This window comes from Centroberyx gerrardi, chromosome 20, assembly GCF_048128805.1.
Source record: "Centroberyx gerrardi isolate f3 chromosome 20, fCenGer3.hap1.cur.20231027, whole genome shotgun sequence".
NCBI classification, from domain to species: domain Eukaryota; kingdom Metazoa; phylum Chordata; class Actinopteri; order Beryciformes; family Berycidae; genus Centroberyx; species Centroberyx gerrardi.
This window is the reverse complement of record NC_136016.1, coordinates 19,718,471-19,741,283: the sequence shown is the minus strand read 5'-3', so window position 1 is coordinate 19,741,283 and position 22,813 is coordinate 19,718,471. Positions and strand designations below refer to the sequence as shown.

Here is a 22,813-nt window from a genome sequence, read left to right as displayed (position 1 = left end):
AACCTCTTAACACAGTGTCCTTGCGTTTCACTCCACCTTTCTCTTTCTCCAGCTGTGTAACGTTACACCATGTCTTTAGGCAGGTTGTACAGCCGCCCCACCCACAGCCGTCTGCCTCCTCCTATGTAACTCCATGCAACACGTCTCCGCTGCTCAGCTAGCTTGTCGCACCAGCAGGCAGAACAACAGCCCATGGCAAAGAGCAGTATAGGGACCCTTCTGTTTATTGATCCTATAGAAGCCCTGAAGGAGGAGGGAGATGAGAGAGAAGATCCTGTTTCCGCTAACCGCTCCAGTTAGTAATAGCCAGCCTGACCCTCTGTTCACTCACCCTCTCCAGGCATTACCCGGATATAGGTAGATGAGAGGCGGGTGTGTGTGTGGTGTGTGTTTCCGTTTTCTTGATTGAATAATGTAAGTATGCCCTCGAGAGGCCGCGTGTGTGTGTTCCAAGTGGGGCGGTAAGTATGGCCTGGCTTCATATAGCTGCAGTCAGATTCCCTTTGATTGGGGCTGAAGTCATCCCTCTCCTCTTGTTGTCTTTCATGTCGGCTACATTAGTGACAGGAGAGTAATCAAAGCCGCCATTAATGCCAGGCCATTTCCTCTGCCCTTGTCACGCAGGCCCACAGGGCAGGACTGCGCTTCCACCGGACTGCAGGAGAGAATGGGGAGAAAAACAGCTAAAACCACCCAGCTAATGGATTCTCCTGATTTCCTGTGGCTTTGGACTGAAAAGAGAAAATCACAAAGATGTTGGTGATGGAGCTGAGAGCAACGATTTGTTAGAAGACGGCTAATTTAGAGACAGGAGTGACCTTTTTTCAATCACTGTATAGATTGAAAGCAGAAATGTTTTATGCAGCGGCGCAGCCCCAGAAATAGTTAATTTAAATGTTTTAACAGCAGCTGCGTCAGGCAAACCAAGCACTAAACTAGCTAAAAAACTTTAAAGGCCATTTTCTCAAAATGTCATATTTCCTGTATATGAAAAACAGGATGTTTTTTCACCTTAACTTGTAGATATGGCCACCAAATTTGACATGCTGCTTTTAGCAAAAAATACCTGGTAATTTAAAGGCTTTTTAAAATGACAGATTTTGTCATTTCGATTATCTGAGGTGTTTTACACGAAAAAATTTTGTAAAAAAAAAGATTTTGTAAATAATTCACCAAAAAAAAAGGTCTACAAATCCTTCTGTGTTGTGTAATAATTATTTAATTATTCATCAGAATGAAACAGCAAAATGCACTCTGACTTTATCCACTGAGAAAAAGTGTTCTAACTGATATGATAAATATTAGCTAATTTAAATATGTTAATTGTAATATGTTGAGTATGTTCAACATATAACAAGCCATTCTGATAGGATAAATATATATGTTTTTCCTATTGGTGCCTGACAATGGGAACAGAGTGGAGTTGAGCTATAAGAGGAGATAAACCATTCATACATCTGTTAGCAATGTCCCATTAAATCCAGTTGAAGTGGCGCATTCTGCCAGGCAGCACTACAAACACTCTACCTCCCACGTTGTGTGTGTGTGTGTGTGTGTCCGTCTCTCTCTCTCCAAAGGTTGAATCATCCCTTTAGGAGTCATACCCTACAAACCTGGGTGTGTTTTATCTTGTGGCCGCCGCGCACAATTTCATCCAACTATGCCTGAACTTGTGAGTTTTTCTCTAATCAAACCATGTTGATTAGAGTAAAACCTCTGCGATCTCTGGAATGAAGCGAGCGTCTTGTCCCGGCATTCTGAACATGGAGTGCAAACTATGTGGATAATTAGTAATGTTTCTTCCCCCCCCAAATTCTTTCATGTCTGGATGGAAATTTATTGCCGGGACAATTAGTCTAATTATACTGTTTGCCGCCTGGATAAGAAGGTGGTGGCATGCCACTGTAACAGGATCCAACTTGTGCGCTCCTGTTGTTTGTCTCCACTTTTTAGTCAGACATAATTGCAGAAGCAGAAATAATCCCGCAGAACTGTGATGTGATTTGGCAACAAGCCCCGCCAGAAAACTACTACCATCTGATTTATGACAGGGATTTCTGCAGATCACAGCTGACACTTCACAGATATTGCGATATACACACGACAAGAACAGAGGAGGACATTGTTTAAGAGGCTATTCTTCTGTCCCGTCTGGAGAAACCCATCGCGGGGCAGCGAGGGAACTCAGAGTCTCTGAGCGATGAGAGCTTTGAGGAGAGCGACGACTGATGAGAGGAGGAGAGGAACCCCAGAAAGTGGGTTAGCAGAGACGAGAAAGAGAGAGAGAGGGCGAAATGGAGAGAAATAATAAAAAGTGGGTGGTGACAAAAAAAAAAAACATGAATCAGCAGGACACGAATTAAGGGATTTTGGCGAATGCAGTCATAGAGAGCAGTGAATGAGAGGGGGAGGACAAGCATCAAGGTCTGGTGAGCCGTGAGCGACTGCAGCCAGGGCCTGTGGTAGCCTGAAATCCCAGGGCTGAGTATGGTAAATTGGTGGGTGGGGAACATGGTGGCTGTTGATAAGCAGATAGAAAACAGGGCTGTGCAGCTATAAATACACATAGGGAAACCCTGGAGCCATGGGACCAGCATGGCGAGGGTGCAGAGGGAGGGAAGGCGCCTCAACCTGCAACCAGCAACCAAAATGATGCTGTGGAGTGCTATTACAAAAAGATTAGGGGGGGAAAAAAAGAAGGAGATGGAGAGTGAAAGAGAGGGGTGGAGATAGAAGTGAACTGGGATGTGCAGGGGAAGATGGAGCGATATGAACAGAAAGATTGCAAACTGAAAGTACAAAAAAGGATGGAAGGATCAGGGAAGAAAGAGATGATTAGATAGCGAAGGAGGGTTTCCAGGAGATCCAGCCGGTAAGCAAGTAGATTATATCAGATCCCACTAACAGTGTGAGTCACTTGTTCTATTGCATAAGACCAATAAACGACCAGTAAGGAAAAGGGCGCATCTAGCTCCTCCGACCTCAGAGGAACCAATCCCTTTTATTGCACCACCATCATAAACTCACAAATGCAACAGGAAGCCCAGTGGATTCACACTGCTGGAAACTACAATGCAAAGCTGACCTTGTTAAGCGTTTATAAGGACTGTCTGGGAGCCTTTATGGGAGGGGGAAAACAAGTTTTGCGAGAGGAGGCGCAATAAACGACAGATCCAGATTCAGATTTTCCAGGGACATGAATAAACCTCGCTTGCAAGAGTCAGTGGAGCGAGAAAAAAAAAAAAAAAAATCAGAGGAGAGGCGGAAAGGGACAGTTTTACAATAAGTCTGTTTCTCCTGGTTGGATCGTATCGGGAGAAAACGAGAGAGCGAGGCAGCCGTCAGAGGGAGAGAGAGAGAGAGAGAGAGAGAGAGAGCGGCGCTTTCTCTCTCGCTTTCTATCCTCCTCCCAAAGAACCAAGACTGAGAGGTGTAGCTGGAAGGAGAAAGGAGTGATGGTGAGAAGGAGTGACGGTGATAGAAAAAGGGAAGAGAAAAACAGGAAACGGCTACGGGAGGGGGGAAAGAAGAGGGACAGAGAAGCAGAGAGGTGAATGAGGGAATAAAGTAGTAAGGAAGTGAGAGAGAGAGAGAGGATGAGAGGCAAAGAGCGATAGAGAGAGGGAGAGTGCTGATTAAATGAGCAGATGGCAGGAGGGCGACGGCAGGAGATACAGCATCTTGCTGCTGACATGACAGGGCAAAACAGACAGCTTTACCATATCACACATCCAAGAAGGAGAGAAACACCTAGATACAGCGAGGCAAACATGCCGAGAAACACCAATCCCATAATCCACAAATGGGTTGCGCAAGTTTAAAGGAAAGAAAGGTAATTCTAAAGATATTGATTTGTGCGTTCATGCGAAATGCTCCAGCAATATTATACATTAGTGAACGGGTAAAGAGGGAGAAAGCATGGTGGCCGTCCAGGGAAAGACTGCCGTTAATTTGCTTGGATGTTGTCACACATTTTCCAACAAGAGAACCAAGCAGTAAATCCCTGTGCAACGCTCCAGTTTCTCTTCTGCCCCGAGTAACACTGACTTGGAACGCAGCTAGCAACAGTTCATAATGATGCATGTGCAGTGATAGACACACACACACACACACACACATACAGAAACACTGATTTCATTTGAGAAACTAGAAAAATACATGATTAAAAACCCCCAGAGGATAGCAGAAGAAAGTGTTACTTAAAACACTTATTCCCAAGTCTTTTCCTAAGAAATCATTCCCTAAGTCTTTTATATTTAATCACATACAGCCCATCCTTTACGACGCCGCGGTATAAAGGAGTGAATATTGGCTGAGAGCTCGGGCAAATTCCTTTTAATGTTTCCTTACATGGTATGGCAGATGTGAAAGCCCCTTTCTAGACCGACTAATAAATTACAACTTGTACACATTGCGCTTCATATTTAGGCGAGGGAGCATTTTGAACAGCGGGAGATACTGCGTGCTTAAGTGGCCTCCTTGGTTGAGTGGTTCGTGGAGAGTGAACTGGGGGAGGACCGGTGGAATTGAAGGTAAATACAGCGGTCTATTCCAGGCGCTGTGCTGTGATTTCGCCGGGTCATTACTGTGAATGATGAGGCGGCCACACCCCCTCGGAAGCTCGCCCGTGCTTGGACAAGAGCTTAGGCTCCAAAGCTCATATTTGAATAAGCACTGGACAAACACACCATAAATGCTCCACCCCCCCCCACCCCACCCTCCCACCACCCGCCCCCCCACCCTCTCTCACCCTGTGCTGAAACCAGAATGAACTCGACACGCAGCATCACAGTAGGTAGAGAAGCTCTCACTCGCAGCAAACTAATCCGTGCCATTTTGCCAAGCTGCTTTCTCCTGGCTAGGCCCATAACAATGCTGAAGTCACTTATTATTTTTTTCTTTTTTTTTTTCTTTTTTTGGCAGGAGAGGGGGGGGGAGGAGGGAGGGGAGAGAGACAACAAATCATAATCCTTTGTTGAGCCCTACCATATGTTCTTTTCTTTATCCTTTCTTTATCCACACCCCACTGACATTAATAATCTGTAGGAGGGGAGAGTATAGGGCTGAAACACTCAAAATTCAAATAATCTTAGTTTGCTGCTAAATTTTGGCCTTTTTTAAACTGCAACGAACATTCTCAATGAAATTAAACGCTTCAAAATTCCTGGTATGGCAAAATGCTATGATAATGAATTAAGGAAACTAATGATAGACCATTATACATAATAAATTGAGCAACTCTAAATATCAGTAAGCACACAGATACAGTATAGTATCAATACAGTATGAATTAACCTGTTATAAATTCAGACAGGAGGGACATTAGTAATGGAAAACAATATGTTGTCTGTTGGTTTAGTGATGGATTAGGATGATATCACTGAACCATTTGTGTTGTTTTTGTCACATTGTAGTGGTTGCTATTGAAATCTACTTTGTTGCTAAAACTACTCTGTTGTTTGATGTTCTTGCTTTGGCAATAAGTACAACAGATGTTTCTGCTTCGGCCATAACTACCTTTGTATTTCATGCCAATAAAGCACCAATGATTTAAGCTGAAAGTGAATTGATATGCACAAAATAAAAGCGCGCCAATAAAGAGTCGGCAACTCGGCCTGAGTCTATCCCGAGCGGAACAAATGATATGCTGTCATCACTTTAAAATGATGTTAATTTCCAAAACGACAAGCGCAGCTAGTTGTCTGAGAGTTGGAACTGACTGACAGTGAGAGCCCTCCTCACCCTACAGTACAGCACATCTAACCTTCTCACATTCTCTTTCATGTGAGGTGCAAGAAAACAAATCATGTTGAGACATGGGCGTTCTGGGTGGCTTTGCAATCTTCCCATCTGAGGGAGGGAGGTTGCATCACTTGTTTTGACTATCCAACCTCCTTTTCTCATTCTGAAGAGGAGGGGCAGCAGGAGGAAGACAGACAGGGATGCAGATATTGGATTGTAAGAGCAGAGCGTTCTGCTTTAATCAAGCTCATACGTAGCAGTGTGGAGCAGATGTTGTTTAATCCGTATCTATACCGCGGCGCCTGTCCCACCGTAACCCTCGGTTGCCGTTCTGCTGTTTGCTAATTACGTATCGCAACATGCCCCGGTAACGTCACGTTCCTGAACGCTCCCCTCAGAGGGCGGCTCGACAGGGGGAAAGGAAAGCCTAATTAGACCGAGTGTCCATCTGCTGAAAGGGAGAGGTGGGGGTGAGGTGAAGAAATGAGATAAACGCAGTAAAAAACGTGACACCAGAAGACCTTGCGGTGCTATAATTAAACCTGACAATCAGGAATGTTGGAGAACGACGGGCGAACATGGTATTTTACCTCCTGCTTCATTATGGTCTAATGATCCCCCTAAGGTGTTTTCCCTGACACTAACTACAGCTTATAAAACGGATCAGTTTCTGCCGCCGGGACGGTGTGAAGAGATGAGAAACTTTAATGGCTATGAGGTGAAGACGGAGAGCGAGGAGGAGATCAGAGGAGAAACCCTGCGCTCTGCAAACCAGACTGAAGTCCCACACTGTAAAACTGTGAAGACTTCTGTAAATCCAGAGCTGTCTCGCCCTATGGCAGTAGAACAGATACTGTGTGTTTTAGTATTTCTACCTGCTTCCTAAGGCCGTCAGAGTTCTCAAATCAAAAAGGTTAAAACAGAAAGTCCTTTTTTCACTTTTTTTGTATGCATGCCCCATTCTCCTATGAATAGTTCTCTACTATAACTTTGAAACCAAGGCAGCATTCTTAGTAAAATCATCTGTGTTCAACTGAATGCCAAAGATGAGCTGTAGGTCTAGGACTGAAGGTGCGTTCACACCAAGCATGTCTCTAATCTCTAATCTCTAATCTCTCGGGATGACAGGTCACCAAAACTCGGCCCGATAAACGAGCTACATGTGAGTCCATGTGACTTTTGTTTACAAGCCTCGGTTTGCTTGTAATTGGGCAGCGTGAACTTAAACGAACCGAATACAAAAATGCAACAAAAGTAAACTTTTCCACTATGGTTTCGACCAAAGGAAACCAGCTGTAGGTGTGACTGCACCCTAAAAGGATTTCAAGAAACCACAATCTGAGTTTTATGTGATTTTCGAAGTAGGAGTTTTTAGCCTCATTCAGTTGAAGTGAAAATAGCTTTTCCATGTAATTCATGTATGACAAAACCTACGCATGACACTGCCTCCCACACTGCCTTTGTTCGCTGACCATGAGAAAGAAATGAAAAGGCTCGTTTCCCGTCACCAAACACCCTCCGCGCCTCTGCTTCCACATCTGGTCCACAATAAGCCTGGCAGTGTGGAGGAGCAGGCCAGACCAGATGAATCAATGTCTGATGTCAGTCTCAGATCAGCCATTGAGGTGTACAATGTCCAGACAGAGAGCAAAAGCCCGTCTTTGAGTGACAGCTCCTTCAAAGCAAAGAGACACGATGACAGATGGTATCAAATCCCACATTCCCACAGAAACACAGAGCCGGACGAGGTTTGTGAAATGTTTATGGGTGAGTAATTACACTTTTTTTATTTTATTATTTCTAAGAAACAATGAATGTGTTTATCAGGGATTCTTAATGGGATGAATTGCGATTGTAACGGGCCAGGAACAACTTGCCTCTGAGACTGCAGAGGAACGGCAGTACAACATGCATATCAAACGCATGTGTGTGCGTGTGCGTACTGTTCTGGCGATTGTTCGGGCACACACACACACACACACACACACGCAAACACACACACACACGCACACAGATGGCAGAGGAATTTAGCCGAAGCTTTGATATGCAGATTGGATGCTGGCCTGCCATTTCTGCTGGCTGCAACACTGTGTTATCGTTCCTTCAGCGCCGCATTAGAGCTGATAACATTTACCTGAAGGGGGCAGCTGACTGATAATATCATCAAGACATTTCCGCTCCTGGAAGGTCTGATCTGGGTTCTGCATGGAATTTACACTGACTGTATCGCTGCAGAGTGGCACTCACGTATACAGCTAGGCACACACACACACACACACACACACACACACATGTACACACACATCAGCACACAAAGACAAAAAAATAGGAGCGCTTTCTGTCTCCTAGGCAACTACAGTACGAATACTGTGACAGCTTGGAACGCTGTGTGTCCAAAGTCGTCAGAGGTAGCAGTGAGATTGTGACACATTCTCTCACACACACACACACACACACACACACACACACACTGTTTGCGAAGTCGTGAGAAGAATGGATGCTGATGTTGAGTCTTTATATAGTAAAAACCGCAGAAAATAAAAGCAGCGGATTCCAGCATCTAACAAACATGTCAAACTTTATCTGTAATGATTCGGCTAATCAACAACACTGATTAAAACTGGCAGCGTGTGTTAGAATACATTACTGAGGAAAATATCAGTGGCTTACTCATATCTACATTCTACATAAATCACTACTGCTGATTACTATAGATGGCAGCATGCCCACAGTACATTAAGAGATTATTATAGTGGGCTACTTGCTCATTTGCGGCTTTTTTTTTCTCTACAGCATCCCCACTAGATCGTAGATTAGTTGTGTAAGCTTCTGTTATTGAGTGTTTATAGCATGTCTTTCCATAGTATAGCGGGCCATAGGTCTGTACTGGATTATTGGCCATGACCAGAGCGGCTTTACGCCCACATTAACAGATTAGTATCACAGTGGGCCACTCTAACCTTTATTTTAATTAAAGGGTATTTGTTGTGGCCTCCCACTACTGCATGGGCTTAGTGAAGGTCCCACACACAGGTCACTGTGGCAGAGGTGTGCATCAAAATTCACCTTAGTTGTGACCCACCATTATCAAAGGGAGTTTTTTTTTTTTTTTTTTTGCTTTATTTTTGCAAGTATAGAAAAAAGAAGGCTCCATTCTGTAGTCTTTAAGAACAATTGTGCTACTGATGTGACTAAAATGGACTTCTTCTAGACAGTAGACATCCTAATTTTTCTGGTAGTCCATGTTTTGTTGTCTTTAAGTCATCAAATTTATATATTTTTAGCCTCAAGTTATCTGTCCATAATGTATTCTAACATCAGGAAATAAAATTCACCATAATACAATGTAGTCAATGTATCCATTCCGTTTAATCTAATGAGTCCACTGAGTATTTTCATACATTTTATTTTGTTCTGTAACCCTTTTTCCCCCAAAATTTCAAATATATGTTTTTATTCTAGAGTTAAATTTGCTTAATTTCCAGTCTTACTCTGTCTCTCTCTGGCAGATGGACACAGCAACAACAGCATCTTGTAGAAACGGATATATTTAAAAATAAAAGTCACATAACAGTCACATAACATTTAAACATAAAAGTCCTGTGGATTTTTTTAGGAAAATGTCAGTGACTCACTTTTGGGCCGCAGCCCACTGGTTGAGAACCAGTGCTGTTGTAACCATGCGATGGCTTTAGCATCAAAGCGGCCCACTGATGACTTATTGGAAACAGGCCACTGAATGACACAGATTGTAGCATCTCTACTTCTGGACTATAGCATTATCTTGTTTAATATTGATCAGTTTGGCTGTGCTACTTTCTGCCAGAGAAAAATGCGGAGGAAAAAAATTTACATTTCCAATACTGTTAATCTAATAAAATAGCATGTTCCTTTCTTAATTCGTCTATCAAAAGGCATCTCTATTTTTCTAATGCAGCGAATAGATAAATATCAGCCAGTGCTCCCTTCCTGGTATCTACAACCTTCACCAATGCCGAGGATGAATATATTAGCCTGGTATCTCGCATCGATGCACCACTAGCGATACTATCTTTCGTTCAGTGTTTTAGGTTTGTTTTTTTCAGTTTTCTCTATATGTGTTATGAACAGACGGGCTGTTGAATATAGGAATATAGGGGAATAAACAGTGCGGCTCCGCTCTATATGATCCCAGTGGGCTGCAGTGTGTCACAGCCTGTGTAGGGAAGACAGTAACGGGGTCAGATTACTCTGCCTGAGGCCTCCTCTTGGTCATGTGTGTCTCTCTCTCTCTCTGCACACTGAAAAATATGTGTTCAACTACTGTTAGTCTCATGTACAGTATGTGTGCTGCCTGGTGTGTGTGTGTATAGCACACATTTCCGCTTGTAGGTGTGTGTGTGTTTGTTTAAAAGTGAGCGCTTATGCACAGGCACCATTTTCATCTTTGCTCCTGCAATATCACTTTAAACATTTTAATTTCTGTTTCGGCACAAACTCCGCTGAACTGAACAATACCCTGGAGAAGCAATTATTACATGGGGGGAAACAGTCAAAACATTAAGGGGAAATTTGCCGAGCGGTGCGGAGCCTAAAGTGCTGCTGAATCACATGATCTCACTGTGGCTGTAATTCTTGATTAATTATTCAACTGTTTTCTCCACCAACAGAACCAATGGTACCGCAGAACTGAACAGAACGGAGAAATTTACTGAGGTCGGCAAGCGCTAATAATATTCTGCTATTATTCGGGATCCTCAAGTGTTCAGTTAGGGATTTGAAGCATGTAAACGCCACATCCAGTTTACAATCCAGGTAGGCTCATATCCTGAAATTTGTAATTGCTGTAATTGCTGGGAGATGCAGAGACATGGAAATTTGCCGTTCATTTTTCTGCTTCCTTGGTTATATTCTAAATATTCAGATTATTTGTGTATTCAGGGACATTTGTGATTGGAATATGAGGATGCATAAATAAAATGATTATACCAAATATAACCTTTACCAGGATGTAAGCTAGTATTAAAAAAGGCATGTTAAAAAGCAGTGAATTTCATTGATGTGCTACCTATTGCATACGCCGCAAGGGTTAGGTTTAATTACTGTCTGTACTGCATATATCCAATTATTCTTGTGCTGTATAAACGCTTCATGCCATGGTTCAATGCAACTGCCTAGTCATAATGTGTGTTGCGCCATGTCCAGATACGCGGGCCGGCAGTTCGGGGGTTAACATGGTACTTTTCCCCGCGGCTCTGGCATCGCCGTTGCGCCACTGCGAGTTTCCCTCTATTTCCAAACCGAGCTGCACTCATCATCTGTGCTCTGAGTGACTTGTCCTGAGGCGATTCATCTCTTTATTTCCCAAGTCAAAGTCAAAGCGCAGGCACAGAAGACCTTGTGAATACAATATCACACAGTAAACACGCACACAGAGACACACACACACACACAGAGAGACACACACACAAACAAACAAACAACCAAACGCATATAAAAGATGAGGCAGAGCGAGAGAAAGAGCAAGGTTGTCTACTGGGTTCGACAGCAGACGAGCCGGGGAACAATCGCTGAACTGTCCTCTTTTTCATCCATCTCTCACTGTTCAATCTTTGCCTCGTTCAGGGACGAATCCGGGCAGCTATAAGCGAGGATAATAAGGCTTTTTGTCGAGACATGCCCCCCCTCTCCAGACAAAGCTTCCTCAATCTCATTCTTTCACCTCCCAGGACCGATGCAGCCTGATGATATAACATCAGGCTCTTATACGAGGCCAATTTCCGCCTAATATTTCACATTTAACACAGACGTTTCCTCCAGGCTGTTATTTGCGCTGCTGTCAATATGTTATTGACACAAACGAGGTGACATTATGTGGCTCCCGACTCCCGTCTCCCCGATGTGTCAATCAAAAATTACTCAGGGGACACGGATATAGATTGCCCGGCAGGGAGGGGCGGCGGAAAGAGCAGATATCTCATCTAGGAATGCTTGGATTGATTTATGTGTGACTAAGCCATCAGCCGGCTGATTGACAAGCGATACAATTAAGTGGAAGCGAGAAGGAACGGAAGCCCGTCGTTATATCAATCATTAGTTTCCCCCCCCTCCCTCCGTCTATCATCCGCTCTCATCATCTAATGGGCTTTGTGTGCTCCGAGGCTAATTTCACTGTAAATATGACAATCATGTCTCTCTAATTCACACCAGCATAAAAGTTGGATAATGATAGAAAGACAAAGAGAAGAGAGAGAGAGAGAGACAACAGTGAAAGACAAACAGAGAGACAATCAGCAACAACAATAACACTTCTCTACCCTGGTACCCAGGTTCAATGCACTGTAAAGTACACTACTGTCCTCCAGCTGGGACTCAACCAAACACACTTCGTAGCACACTATACACTGTCAGAAATAAAGGTGCAGGACAGGTCCATACCTGTACCCAAAGGTGTATTTATCACCTGTAACAAATGGACACTTAAAGGTGCGCTAGTGGTCTTTAAAGTACTAAATGTATATGTTTTATTGCACTAGAAGGTTTGCATTTCTGACAGCAAAAGATACATATTTGTGTTAGTTTTCTTTGAATTTGAAGGTATTTTTTTGCGACTTTAAAGTACAAAATGGCTTGTCGCTGGGCCAGTACTCCTACAGGGACGTGTCTGTACCTTTTCAAAGGCTACATTTTTGTACATTTTTGTCATTTAGCATACTTAATTGTTCCTTTAGAAGTACAGGCGACAAGGGTACAAATATTGACCGTGCATAACAGTACAATATTTGTACCCTAATATGATACAGCCCCGGCCAAACTCGTTTTCTGAGAGCGTATGCATCGTAGACTTTTTGACGGTTATATGAAAATTTGCATGTTTTTCACCCAAATACATCCAGCAGATGCTCCCACTCCCCACTTGAGTAAAATGTTTGTGTACAGGAACAAAAGCAGAAATTATGGAAATGCCACAATTCAGGGTTATTTCAGTCCCGTAACCACAGGCACAACGGGGCGAGGATGCAGAGGATGACGAAGATGATAATTGAGCTTACTCATCTAACTGAGCTTTATTCAAATTGCACTGCACTTGTTGTTACAGGAAGCGCAGTTGCGATGTTTTCGTCTGCCTAGTTAACCAAAGTTAACTGGGCATCAGCGGGGATTTGAAGTGCTATCCCATAATGCCTCTCTGATCTCACCTAAAGCCTAGTCTTAACAATTATAGCACTTGGTTGGAAGAAGCCTTGTGTTAGACTAGACTAGGTTTTTCCACGTCTGGGAAACCAGACTGCATACGGCAGCTCCATAGGCCACTTCATCTATCTTATATCATACTGGGACAGTATTGCACCTAGTTTTACGACTCAACATGTACTTGTTGTTCGTGCAGGGCTGGGCGATACAGAAAAAATAAATATCACAATAATTAGTTGGAATTTTTGCGATATCGATAAATAATGATATCTGCTGTCTTAGGTATGGAGAAATCACATGCTAAATAATCCAGTTGATGTTCATGTTGACCTGTATGATAATTGGAAGAATTATACAGTAATAAACTGAACCTGTAATTGACATTCTCAATTTTTTATTTTTTTATTTTGAGAAATTTGACCTTATATTTGCTATATCTTTCATTTAAACAACATAATTGACTTTCACGATTCGGTAAACGATAATATCGATATATTGCCGAGCTCTACAGGCCATGCTGTATAGCCTCAAGTCAGTAGAAGCTGATTCATTCTCTGTTTCTAAGGTGTGTACTGCCCCGCCAACCCAAGAAAAGAAGGAAACCTGCCAGCAGAAATCAGAACCACTGACCAAAGACTGTGATCATCTCTTTCTCTCGAGAGAGAAAAGAAAAGAATGAAAAGGATAGCTAAAGGATCAATACAGCACAGCCTGCTAATGGATTTCTGCATGTGTGCCATTCAGTAGAGAGTGTGCAAGAGAGAAAAAGAGATACAGCAACAGTGATAGAGAGACGGACAGAGAGGCAGAGCTAGAGGACGAGTGGTGGAGAATAGTATGAATGAAAGAGAGACAGAGAGAAGGGGCAGATAAACAGATAGAGGGGAGCAGCGAGAGCGCGGGTTTCCACAGATATGGATGGTTGGAGGGTCGATCGTTACCCAGACGCTGCACGGCTGCCTGCCTTCACTGCCTGATTGCCTGGCACACATTTGCATTAGAGTTGAGAGGAGCGGAGCGGAGGAGCACAGCCGGAGAAGTCTTTGATCTCTCAGCCTCTGTCTCTTTGATGCACCATGTGGAAACACACCAGCAGATTTGGGAATGGCGAGCGAGGAGATGATGTGGGGTGTTAAGAGTGTGTGTGTGTGTGTGTGTGGTTGTAGGCATGTGTGCGCCTCTCTGTGCGGGAACTGATGTATGTAGAGAGAATGACTGTGCAAATCCATCAAGACTTTGATTGCAAACCAAATGAGCACACACATACCAGCATGGGTTGCCCCATTTTGTTTAAGTGAAGTGCTTTCAAGCAGAAAGGAATAAAAACCATCCTGCACTTCCAGTTTCAGGATTATCAAACATCAGGGCCGCTCTGACAACAACAACTGTCAAGCAACAGATCAGAACAGATTTGCATCCAACCGCATCACCCCATGTTTTTCACGGAAAATGTCATTTCACGTTTCCGTCTGGGTTCAGAATCTAGGCGCGGCGCTGAGATAATCTGTGGATTTCGATTGCGTTTGTGTATACAGCGCTGACAACTCTTTCTGCCCCCCCTCTCCTCGTCTATCCTCCATCCTCCTCCCCCTGTCTCCTCCGGTCCTTGCCCCCTCACCTCTCCTCCCGCCTCTTTCCTCCCTTACCTCTCTTCAATTCCACACCTCTCATCTCCGATCCCTCTTCTCACCTCATTCTCATCTCTTCTCCTCCCGGCCTGTCAAGATGATTTCAGGCTTGTTGCGTCTAGCCTGACTTACTGTGGTACGATTGAAGCAGTAATTACAACAGTCTCTGAATAGCTTTTCCTCCCACGGAAACCTCGCTACCTATCATCCACAGGCTTAACCCTGCTCTCCATACTGACATGCAGGGGCCAGACAACAGCGTGTGTGGAAAACCATTAACCCACAATTAAATTACAATCACCATAACAAAGGACGAGTGACATTTAAATCCACCAATCGAGGAGGGATTAGGAGCAAAGAGCACGTCTCTTGGGATGTGTTATCGTCTAAATATGACAGTCTGGATAAAGGAAGTGTGAATTAATCAAACACTTTACCGTATCTACTAGTGAGGCCGTTTTTACCATTGGCTAGACTTATCTCCACTACAAGGTAAGCCAAGGTGGATTACAGGGTGAGTAAAAGGCTTGGGTAGAAAAGGAGAGGAACGTGTTGCTTTTGCCCCTTTGTGCGAGACGAAAATGATATGCTGCAGCTCACGAGTTGGATATTCTCATATCACAACTGGAATAAGACTGAGGAGAACATGAGGCAAGGTAAGGTATGAGGCTTTGCAGTTGCGTCACAAATCTCTTAATCATGTCTGGCGCCATCATGGAGGTCCAGTGGAGAATTGGCTGTGTGCAAATAATGACTAAGCAACCGGGCTAGAAAAAGAGTGATGCCTGATAACGGCTGTTGTGGTTTGGGTATAGTTCAGTAATGTTGTAAGTAAATGTGAAATTTAAGTTAGGAAACTCATAAATCCTTTACCTATCCTCACTTATGTTTAGCCCTAAAGCCCCTTTGGTCCTATTTCTACTCCAAAGCACTATGATTTGTAACCTGAATAAATAGCTTTGTTTTTATGCTTTGATAGCTAACTAGCCAGCAGACTAATTTAGCAAAGCAACCAATGTTAATGTTAACATGCAACTACTAGCCACTTTAATGCTAGCTAGTTAGCACTTTGAAGGCTGAGGTCCTCCAGTATGGCCGCTGAAAGGTGTGTTACGTCACCTGAAAGCCCTCTAAAGTGAAATGCTTATGCGACATCTGTGGCTCTGACACAGCAGAATGATATCGGCCTTCAATCGAAGATCAAGGTTGCGCTGAAATGAAACCCATTTGATATAGCCAGAGAGGAGAATGAGGATGTGAGATTGATGTGAGTTGTGAGGAGAATGGGGAGCTGGTGGGATGTGAAAGGGGCGAAGTGAGGTAGAGCGGTGCATAGTTGGTGATTTATACTGAAACAAGGTGCAGTGATTTGATGATTGGACATAACCATCTTTCCCTTTAGGGGATTAAAAAGCTTTGAAGAAGCTGCACGTAAAAATGTGAAAGGAGTATTTCTGACCTAATCTCTAAAACCTGCTTTAATATGAAGGGATTTCTTTAAGGAGAGTGGACCTGACACAGTCCATCCTGGCACAGTATAGGAAAGGTGAGAGGGGCAGATTAACAGGAGACACCAGAGAGCCAGCAGGAGCACATTTTTACCACAACACATAAAGCGTATTTCTGTTGGAGGACAATAACTTACTTCATGGGTTTGAACAGAGCCTGCCCGTAGTTCTGGAAAGTCATAATCAGCTTTAGCTGGGTGCCTCCCGACTTCATTGCTGTTGGGGTGAAACAGACAACACTGCTATTAACAACGGCTACAGGTGATAGCTGTTAAACAGATATAGTGTGCTGGCGACTCGTGACTGGCATACTGGCAGCAAATACTGTTGGAGCACAATTACCTTGCAATTATACACCCCAGGAGATGAGACACTAGTGCATGGTGGTGTACAACCTCTTCTAATGCTCTGGCACAAATTGGCATTACATTTCTCGGAGGCAAAGCTGCTCTGGAGGCAGAAATAATCTCATTGGTTGAGCCCAATCGTTTTTTTTCTAGCTAAGAAACGTTTGACTGAAGTCCAGCGAAAGAGACAAGAGGTAAGAGAGGAGGAAGCGCTCTGCTACTAACTGAAAAATGCAAACGAGCCATACTAAGTTATTATAAGTTATTATTAGCCTAGCTGACCTTCCAAGTTCAAACTACCCATACTAGCCTATAGCTATCCACGTAAGCTAGCTAGCTAGCTGCTGACCTATGATCATGAATGAATGAATGAATAAAGTTATTGCCATTCATATATTTTATTGCTCCAGAAAACGGTTCTTCTTTGGCTCCGCCCATTGAGGTTTAACTCAACCAATCAGATTATTTCTGCCTCCAGAGCAGCTCTGCCTCTGAGAAATGTTTCTATAACTAAAACTCCAGTCTCCAGACAATATGCACACAATATATCAATTATTGATAGTTTAGAAATGCCATATTCAGCAGTGTTTGGTCATATAAGTAGAAAATACATAAAATACATAGAGCTCACAGGACAGAGACTTAAGTCCATCATCCAAGTGAAAATATGTTGTTTAATTTAAACTGCAGTGTAATACTGACTGATATTGACTTGATTTACAGTTTAGTGAAATTTCACGGCACACCTGAGCTTGAAACTTCAATTTCCCCTGCCATGAAGTGCACTGCTGCGTATGTAAGCTTGTATGTTTGTGTTTGTGTGTATGGGTATATCTGTGTGTGTGTGTGTGTGTGTGTGTGTGTGTGTGTGTGCGCATGAGTGTTTGCGCTCTGAAGCGAGCGAGTGCTGATGTCACAGTGTTTGTTTGACGGGAAGGGAGAGTGAGGGGGTGAAGGACAGCGAGTGCTCGCCCGTCGCTCTCTGTTCCTCCGTTGTTTACTCTCTCTCTCTGTATTCTCTGCAGGGTCTCTCTCTCTCGCTCTCTCTCTCTCTGTCCATCCCTCTATCCTTCATGTTTTCTCTCTTTTTGAACAAGATAATGCATTCTAAAGGCACTCACGGGATTGGGCTCAATGTTTGGGCGAGGTGCTGCACTAAAAAACACTGAAAAATTGTCAGAAACAACAGAGGAGCCACTGTGTCTTTTACTCCTTTACCGATCAATTGTAAACAGTGTTTCGGTGGCCTTTTGCCAAAGCACAGCCTTCTCAATCAATGTTCTGATTAGTTTTTTTTACATATGGGAATCATGATGACAAGCTTAGTGTCTTACAGGGAAAAAATCATCAAGTGAATCAAGTGAAAAGATCAGTTTCCAGCTCACCTGTCGTGGTGTGCAGTTGTGTATGTGTGTGTTTGTGTATAGAGGCTTGGGAGCATTTTGAATAAAAGCAAATCAGGTCAGCAGGAAATATATAGGCTATGGGACTCATGTTTGCAGAGTAACTGTATACAGGAACCATGCAAATGATAATGTCCCACTTCGTCCATACCAGTCGCCCTCACACAAATCCTCTTTGACAGCATTTCCCTCTAGGAAACTTCTATGCCTCTTTCTCTTTTCAGAATGTGCAGTCCAGCGATCAAATGTGCGTCAGATTATTACAATCATCGGTAGTAATACTGACCCTATATGCTGCATTTGTAGGCTGCGTTTTCACTGATAAACACTGCTTAAAAAGGTTCGGTGTATAATACATCCAAGCCCTCCTATCCTTAAGCATAGATAATAACCAACTGCTGCTGGCTTTTATTGGTATTCTGCCCCAGGCCTCTGCTATGGCTCTGTAATTACTGGGCCAGCATGTATTTAGCTGGCTAGAGACGCTGAGAACTGCTTCCACTATCCACCCAGGCTTGAGAGAGTCAGAAAGTAAGAGGGAGAAAAATCAGTGAAAAGGAGAGAATTTGAAGTGGCGAGAAAGAAAAGAAAGAAAGAAAGAATGAAAGAAAGATAGAAAAATAAATTCTTCCTCTGTTAGTGGTGACCACGCAGACACCACGCTAGATTTATAACCGGTTAATTCTGGTCCCAGATAAGTATTTAATCTTAGCTATAGGGCAATCGCGGTTTTGTCACTGGCAGATAAACCTGAAATCTGCAATCACTTTTTACAGCGAGCGTGAGATGGGCGACCTTGAGTCGACAAACACTCCTGGAATGTGGGAACAGAGCGGAGCCAAAAAGGAAGACAATCCAAGACCAAAGAAGAAAAAAAAACCAACCTCAAAAACGTTAGATTCCATATAACTGCCCTAACACGGATTTTAGCAGCTCTATCAGGTACCTACTTGCACTTGCAGCGAGGGCTTTGTGGCTTTCCGCAAGAAGCCAGGTTCACTGTGCGCTTGTCGATCAAATAAAAGCCACAATGTGTGATTTGGATCATGCTGTGATTTGGAAGGAGACCAGGTGTTCTCTGAGGCGAGTTATGTTCTGCTGTGACGCTTTGTGGGAACGCATGAGAGAAGACTTGTGGGTTTTATTATTCCTTCTTCCTTGTAAGGCAGGAATGTGCAGGCTGATCAGACTCAGTGTGTGTGTGTGTGTGTGTGTGTGTGTGTGTGTGTGTGTTCTGTAGCAGCCAGCAGTGCACTTGTCCATCACTTAGCAGCCTCCCCTCCTCTCATTCTTAATTGATATGTGTAGCAGTCGCCCTACCTAAGACCTGGTAGGCCCAATTAACCCGGCCACAGCATATTCCCCTTTGGCTTACTGTTTGATTGCCACTGTTTCCCATGTGGCACACCCTCTGAACTGAACTCTGACCTCTACATGGGACACCCTCTAGGCCACGGTGTGACAGACAGTCCTGTAACCAAAAGGGCACAAGTTCAATGAGAAAAAAAGCCAGTGTGTGTCTATTAGAAGCCATGTGAGCTGTCCAAGTGTCCTTGAACCCCGGCTGCTCAGTTATTGCGTGACACCAGTGATGTAACGGTAAATAAAAAGGTAAACTGTATGACCTCCAGTTGGTGATCATCAAACGGCAAACAAGCACCAATATGAACAGAAATCAATCAGAAAAACTTCAATTTCTGCTTGAAAGACCCCACCTTTGTGATATTACCTACTATGAATTCATGTAATGAAGATTCATGTCAGCCTAAACAGGTGGGTGAACACTATTCTGCAAATAAAAAGGCGGGCAAACTGCAGTTTAGGTGGGTTTACCCTCCGCTACATCGCTGTGTGTCTCTCTGGATGAGAAAATCAACTAAACCCCTAAAGAGAAAAGTGTAATTTTGCGTCTGATATTCTGTCTGTGAGCAGAAACCCTCCAACCGCATCCAGCAGCGGAGCCCTCCTGCTGTTCCTAAAGGTGCCGTACGCTGGATCACCTCTCCCCCGAGTCCTGACTCACCGACGCTGGTGATCCTCTGGGAGACCAGGTCCTTCAGGAGGGCGTCGATGACCGGGTTGTGCCTGGAGTACAGCTCGTATCGGTTAATCCCTATGTGGAAGCGGAGCCAGTTGGGGTAGGAGTCCGCCGTCAGCTCTCCTGTTGGACTGAACTCATCCATGGTGCCTTCACCGTGCCTGCATGGGAGGAGGAAGAGGAGGGAGGGGTGGAAAGGGATGGGGAGGAAGAGGATTATCAGGTTTTGATGTAATGGGTGATATAGTTTGGATGCTGGTGCAGTATTTAGACTAATGTGATTGCACAGAGCAAAACTAAGCTCTTTGTTGGGATATTTGGATTGAGGTCCTACACCTTCTGACAAATTATCCTTTTTCTACCCAAAATGTTCAGTCTAATTTACCAGCTTATGATGCCACAGACTGGATAGGTGATGTGTTTCAGGTTCACTTCTATTATAAATGGTGAGAGCAAGCTGGCTTCATGTTTATGAAATGCTGCACTTTACCATTCCTGATCCTCTGCGGCTTTGGGGTCAAATCTGATGTCCGTGTTGACGTTGAACAGCGTGTCCTCGTCCGTCAGCGGCGGCGGGGATCTTTTATATAACGGGTGGTCGTAGAGAGCCGACAACCTTGAACCCCTCACCGGCATGTTCTTGGTCACCGTGGCGTCCTGGATGAACTGCCTCTTCCTGTCACCGCGCTGCGCGTAATGCTCGAGCCGCCTGAAGCCCTCCGTTTTGTCGCCCGTAACCGGAATCTTTTCCAGCGAGTGGGAGGAAACGTTTGAGCTCGGCTCGTTGCTGAAGTCCTGGAGGATCCGCAGGGTGTGCTTGTTAGGCCAGCCCTGCTTCCCCCAGCTCTGAGGCTCCTCGCTCGGCGTGTGGGAGCAGGAGCAGCCGCTGTTGCTGCGCCTCTCCAGCTTCGGTAACAAGTCTATCATTATGTGCATCGAGCATGCGATGAGAAACACCATGAGAATCAAAACCCGGAATTTACGCAAGAGTATCATCTTCATAGTCTCCGTTTTGAGCAGATGTGAGTATTTACTGCAAATGATCAGCACGCAGATGAACAAGCTGACTACATCGCTGATTATGTTTATTAGACTGGATGCCAATCTAATGAAATATACGTTAAACACGTAGGAACCATCTTCACTTGCCGTCTTGAGTAAAGGATTCAGTGTTCAGCCTTTGTATTTTCAACATCAGACTCAGAGTCCTGCTTTATTGGCTCGGATGTCCAGATTTCAGAAGCGCAAAATCATCCGCAAGCGTCCAGGTAAAACAGGTCGAGTCGGTTCAGACCAGCGGTCGATTTGCGCAAGCCACATCCTCTCCACGCCGCCGCTCTCTCTTTCCTATCGACCACCCAATATTTCAGGATCAATACAGACTATTAGACAAGTGAGTAGGATCCAAAAGCGGCTCTGATAACGCGGGATAAATGATCCGTCAAATCTGCGTGTCCAAGAGGTCCGAGGGCGCGCATCAGCCTCACCGTCCAGCCTCGATCCTCTGGAGAGAGCCGCCGCGGACCAGCTGGGACATCGGCCCGGAGAAATGTACGGAAAGTGCAGCTCTTCACGGATGTCACATTTAAATATATTTTAGGGAAAGTCCCAGAAAAGTAGTCGACGTAACTCATCCACCTCAGCGATCCGGTATGCGTAATTCTGTCACGCCCGACAAAATCACCCGAGGCGAGCCAAAGGAATAATTTGCACAGGTATAGCAGGAGACAGAAATCCCCCCGCAGGGCCAGGCAACCTCTAGGAGTAGTGGGGAAAGAGAATCCACCTCTGTAGCATGTGTGAATCTGGGTGGGTGTGTTAAATATGATGATGAAGCCAAGACTAGATCCAGCCTTTGCGCAGCGTCACCGTGCGCAGATTGGCTGAGGGGAGAGAGAGAGAGAGAGAGAGAGAGAGAGAGAGAGAGAGAGAGAGAGAGAGAGAGAGAGAGAGAGGACTGCGACCATGTGAAGCATGAAGTGCTCGTCTGTATTCCTCTTGGAATAAATCCTCGCTGCACATCCAGACTGTGCAAGAAGAGGGCGTCTCATCCCACTGGCCAATATTCAGCCTGACACACACACACACACACACGTACACGCACACGCAGACACACACACACACACACACACACACACACACACACACAGAGAGAGAGAGAGAGAGAGAGAGAGAGAGCAGCAAAGCCCCATGAAGCCATTTCTTTTTTTTTTTTGGTGAAATTCATCTGCTGGAATCCCTCTGAAATATCTCCTCTGAGACGGCAGTCAATCCATCGATGATACATTAGACAGGCCTATTAGACTGCTCATCAGTCTGAGGATCCAGTTCCATCCTGCACTGCTGCCACTCAGCAGCAATCACATCTTCAATAATATTTAAAAGGCCCGCATGAAATGAAAACCACAAAGCACCTTTCAGCTCCGAAAGAAAAAGTAACGAGTCTTGTGCAGCAGAGAAACCGACTGACTCCACACTTTTTTCTCTGCTGCTGTGCTGTCTGACCTTTAACCCACATATACCACATGAACCACATATACCACATTAATAGCCATGAAACCCATACACACTTATGTCCAATATCCACTCAGACTAATGTTTCTCTTTATTGGCGCAGCATGCATGGTTCTTAGCGGCTGTGAATGTGGCTGCAAATAGACAGGAGAGGTAATAAACCGCTCGCACATACCGTAGTATGGCGTATACGCATGAGTAACTGATCATGCTGTCCGTGGTTACCTCCCTAGATTAGTTTATAATTGAAAGAGAGGGAGAGAGAGAGAGGCTGCGGTGGCTGTTGTGCTAACACAGCCGCTGAAGGAACAGCTTTATAAGAGAGGAAAGTGGAGATGGCTTAAGATACGCTCTATGGGGGGATTTACTCACTGGAACAAAACATTAGTTGTGAATGTTAATGAACCTGATGTAGAGGCAAAATTAAAACAGCGGCGCGGAGATCAGTGTTAATCTAAAG

General features: G+C 44.3%; 1 protein-coding gene across 1 annotated transcript in view; it reads right to left on the bottom strand.

Annotated features, from left to right (window-relative positions):
* Positions 1-21,615, bottom strand: part of fam20cb (FAM20C golgi associated secretory pathway kinase b) — a 52,241-nt gene extending 30,626 nt beyond the window's left edge. The window contains exons 1-3 of the mRNA XM_071911834.2: positions 20,330-21,615; positions 19,825-20,000; positions 16,189-16,267 (exon numbers count right to left, since the gene is read on the bottom strand). Coding sequence (XP_071767935.2) covers positions 16,189-16,267; positions 19,825-20,000; positions 20,330-20,841 — 767 coding nt within the window. The 5' untranslated portion in view covers positions 20,842-21,615. The remainder of the gene's footprint in view (positions 1-16,188; positions 16,268-19,824; positions 20,001-20,329) is intronic.
* Positions 21,616-22,813: the final 1,198 nt, after the last annotated feature.